The sequence below is a fragment of the Acanthisitta chloris genome, unplaced genomic scaffold (assembly GCF_000695815.1).
Source record: "Acanthisitta chloris isolate BGI_N310 unplaced genomic scaffold, ASM69581v1 scaffold34984, whole genome shotgun sequence".
Classification (NCBI taxonomy): Eukaryota; Metazoa; Chordata; class Aves; order Passeriformes; family Acanthisittidae; genus Acanthisitta; species Acanthisitta chloris.
The window spans coordinates 1,676-5,405 of record NW_008671571.1 but is presented as its reverse complement, the minus strand read 5'-3'; the positions used below and the strand labels follow the sequence as shown (position 1 = coordinate 5,405).

At 54.2% G+C, this 3,730-nt stretch overlaps 2 protein-coding genes across 2 annotated transcripts in view; one reads left to right on the top strand and one right to left on the bottom strand.

Moving 5' to 3' along the window:
- Positions 1 to 623: 623 nt before the first annotated feature.
- On the top strand, positions 624 to 1,921 carry LOC103801731 (ubiquinol-cytochrome-c reductase complex assembly factor 2; the record flags this gene model as incomplete). Its single annotated transcript, XM_009074155.1, is given in 4 exon segments — positions 624 to 674; positions 676 to 765; positions 1,066 to 1,135; positions 1,827 to 1,921. Coding segments are annotated over 4 exon segments (306 nt in total), but the record flags the coding sequence as incomplete, so codon positions are not given.
- A 1,533-nt stretch (positions 1,922 to 3,454) lies between these two features.
- Positions 3,455 to 3,730, bottom strand: part of LOC103801730 (inositol 1,4,5-trisphosphate receptor type 3-like) — a gene marked incomplete at its 5' end in the record, with an annotated part of 1,799 nt that continues 1,523 nt past the window's right edge. The window contains one exon of the mRNA XM_009074153.1: positions 3,455 to 3,466. Coding sequence (XP_009072401.1) covers positions 3,455 to 3,466 — 12 coding nt within the window. The remainder of the gene's footprint in view (positions 3,467 to 3,730) is intronic.

The window sequence follows — 3,730 nt, the reverse complement described above, 5'->3', positions numbered from 1 at the left end:
CAGCACTGGGACAGCCTGGGGACAACATGGGGACAGCACAGGGGGCAGCCTGGGGACAGCACTGGGACAGCCTGGGGACAACACGGGGACAACCGGGGGACAGCACTGGGACAACCTGGGGACAGCCTGGGGACAGCACCGGGGGCACAGTGGGCACGGACAGACCCCTCGGGCCCGGCAGAGCTGTGCCCGCTGCGCTGCCCTGTCCGTCCTGGTGCTGTGCCAGGCAGGTGAACCCTGGGGCACCTGCACAGCTTGGGGATTAGCATCGAAATAGAAACCTGGTTACCCTTCTGGAGCTGTTCTGTGTCATTCCTGCCGCTCTCCCTAATCGATTACAGGTTATTTTTAACCTGCGCAGGGATTTTTCTAACCTCCCTCCTGGCACCTGGTTCCTTACAATGGAGCAGGTGACAGAGCTGGTCACCAGTGCCACCAGGAAACTGACCCAGTGCTCTGTGTGCTCAGATGCTGCTGAGCAGTTTAAGGCCCTTGCTGGAATCCTGTGCCTGTTACTTGCAGGCCAAGCTGGTGGGAAGTGGAGGGGAAAGGCCTGGAGCAGTTCAGCAGAGTCCCCAGCATCCCACTGAGGAGAAACCTCCTGAGCTGCTCCTTGTCCCCAGCCCTGGGACGAGGAGGGTTTGCTGTGGAGGTGTAAATGAGACCTGTGTGACGCTGTGTCCCTTGCAGATCGCTGACCCCGAGGCCTGCGACCAAATGTACGAGAGCCTGGTCAGGATCCACACCAACTACTACAAGAACAAGGTGAGCTCTGCCCACTCTCCTTTGGGGGAGTCACCACCTGCTGCAGGGGCTGCCTCGTCCCAGCAGTGTCCTGGGAGTGGCAGAGTTCTGGGAATTCTCCGGGGTGGATGCAGCAGTGCCTGGTGCCTTTGGCAGGGGCAGCTGTGTGATGTGTGATGTGTGAGCAGGGCAGACCTAGTTCTTGATGTGGATGGACAGAACTCCTGGAACTGGGCTGGAAATGAGCTCACACTTGGACCTTTTTCATGCCCTACAAGTAACATCTTTGTTTCTCTCTCCTTCCCTTGCTGACCTGTGCAGTATCCACGCCTGAAAGACACAACCTTCACTGGGCTGACTGTGGAAGATTGCAGGATGATCCTGGCAACAGGTACTGAGGCTGTGCTTGCTCTGAGAGGGCAGTGCAGGAGAAGAGGGACAGTCTGTGTGGTGCTCCCTGCATCACCTCTAAACCCCTGGGAGTGGGGGGCAGCAAGGGGCTGCTGCAAGTGTGTGAGGCTGCTGGATGAGGAGTAAGCTCAGGAGTAACTAAGGAGTAACTCATTAATCTGTCGGGGTGAAGAGTCGATTGGATTTGCATTGGCAGGAGCAGCAAAGGGGTTGCAAAGGCTCTTTGGGGTGAGACAGCAGGAGCTGTGTGAGAGAAACACTTTTCCTAGCTCGGCTCCCAACAGGGAGCTCAGCTTCTGTTTCACCATCCTCCTGTTCCCTTTGGTGTCTCTCTTTTTGTGTGGGACCCTGGCAGGGAGCTGAGTGCCCCATGCAGAAATGCTCAGCCAGATCCTTTCTGAAGTGCAGAGCAGGAAGCCAGAGCAGTTTTGTTCTGCTCCAGTTCCTGACTTTGATTGCAGCGTGTGAAAACTGAGTATCAGCTGTTAGTGATAAGAGACTCCCTGCACTGATGGGAAGGGAAACCAGCCTTGCCTCGGGCCCAGAATGGAAATTCATTAAGATGAAAAGTCAGAAAAGGGAAATAGATGGAAGGCAGAGCGGTTACAAGAGGGTTTTATTCATCTGCTTATCTTCATCTGTCCCTGTCTCGCTCCCTTCTCCTTTTGCAGACATTCTCAAACAGATGGAAGACATGAAAAAAGGGACATGGAAAAGGCTGAGGGAAAAGTTTTCTGCCAAGAAACCCGAAGAGGACTCAAAGTGAGAGGCCAGCTCTCAGCTTCTCCACTGTACATACCCCTACAGCTCTCGGTGTTGCCATGATGAATAAACCCATTTGTTCCTCTCAGCATCAGCACTTTTGTTCAGCCCTACCCTCACATCCTGCCTGGTTAGTGCAGCTTTTTTTAACCCGAAAAATCTAGGGCAGAGCTTCACACATCCATGCTGAAGCCATTGCAGGAGCAACACAGAGGAGAGAACTTTGTGGTGTTAGACCTGATCCTTGGAGCCATCAGGAGCTGCGCAGAGCGAGGAGGGGCAGCTGTGTGTGAGGGCCAGGGGATGGCCTGAGAACGTGTGTGTGACACAGGGACAGAGCAGCTGAGGGAGGGAGAACTCTGATCACCACGTTTAGCTTCCTTTTGGGTGAGGGTGACTTCACCATGGTGGCAGTGGAGCACTGAGAGTTGGCTCCGTGCAGCTTCCCTCAGCACGAGGAGAGGGTTCCACGGGGTAACGGCAGGTTTTAATGACTTGTTGGTGTATAGGGCCATAAACACATGTCAAGTGCTGTGCAACTTCACTGTTACTGCCTTTTTTATTCCTTTTTAGAGCCTTAATGCTGGCATCAGTGTGTGTTCCTGGGGTTGGAGCTGGGCTTGGCTTGGGAAGGATGAGTGTCTGGAGCAGAGCTGTGCCAGGGCTCTGCTTGGCTCCCTGCAGCACCAACAGCTGCTCCTCTTTATGGGTTTCAACAGTGTTTTCCTGGCAAGGAGTGAAAGAATTCAGAACTTTGCAGCAGGCTCTAGTCCAAAGCTTCAGGAACCAGGGCTGGTGCTGCTGGTGGCTCGTTGTGGCAGCATTTGTCATCAGCCTGGAGCATCGTGTGACACTGAGCAGTGGGTGTGCAGCACCTTGGGTGGCACAGCCCTGGTTTGGCCTCGGCCTGGGGCTGCTCTGAGGCTCTGCACCAGCCCCATCACACACAGTGGGCACAGGAAGGAGCTGCATTTACCACGTGTGAGTTTTTATTATAACATGATTCTGTATTTAATTTAGTTAAGGCAATTTACACTTTAGTTCTTAAGTAACAACAATAACAACCAAAAAAAAAAAAAAAAAAAAAAAAGTCAAACATGACACCAGAGATGAAACTAAAACACAGGACACCCCTTCACAGTGAACTCCTGTAAACCTGCAGGCTCCTACTGCTGCTGCCCAAGGATTCTTGGTCCACAGAAGGCAAAAGACTAGGTCACACTAGGACAAGCTCAGCTCCTCATCTGGCGAGTTAATCAGATCCACCTCCTTGAGTTCAGCCCCTAGTACTGCACCACACGGTGGAGAGAATCTGTACAGGGAGGGGGAGCAGCACAGCAATGCGAGGGGAGGTTGGCAGAGATCCACAGGGACTAGTGGCACCGGAATAAGTTAGATATTGCAGCCCTACAGCTACTTCCCCCGTGCCGAGGGGTGGAGCGCGTGGAGATGACGGCACAACCCTCCACGGTTGCAAAATAAGGAGTTATTGCAGTGAGGAATAAAAGTCCTGTATGATTTATCTTCCTAAAGGGCGTTAGAGCAACACCTGGGCCCAGGAACGGGGAGGAATCCAGTCAGCCCCTGCTCTGGAATCGCTTACGAGTGCTCTAAGGGAAACGCTGGCTGGGAAGCCCTTTCCGCACGGTCCCTCGTCCCCTGCCCGTGCCCTCCGTGCCCGGGGCCCAGGAACAAGCAGCTTCCTTGGCTGACACACAGGTGTAGTCCCTCGGCGGGCGAAGCTGGCGCTGCCACCGAGGCTCAGTGGTTCATGGTGTTCTGGACGTCCACAACCCCCATCCTCTGCCGGCGC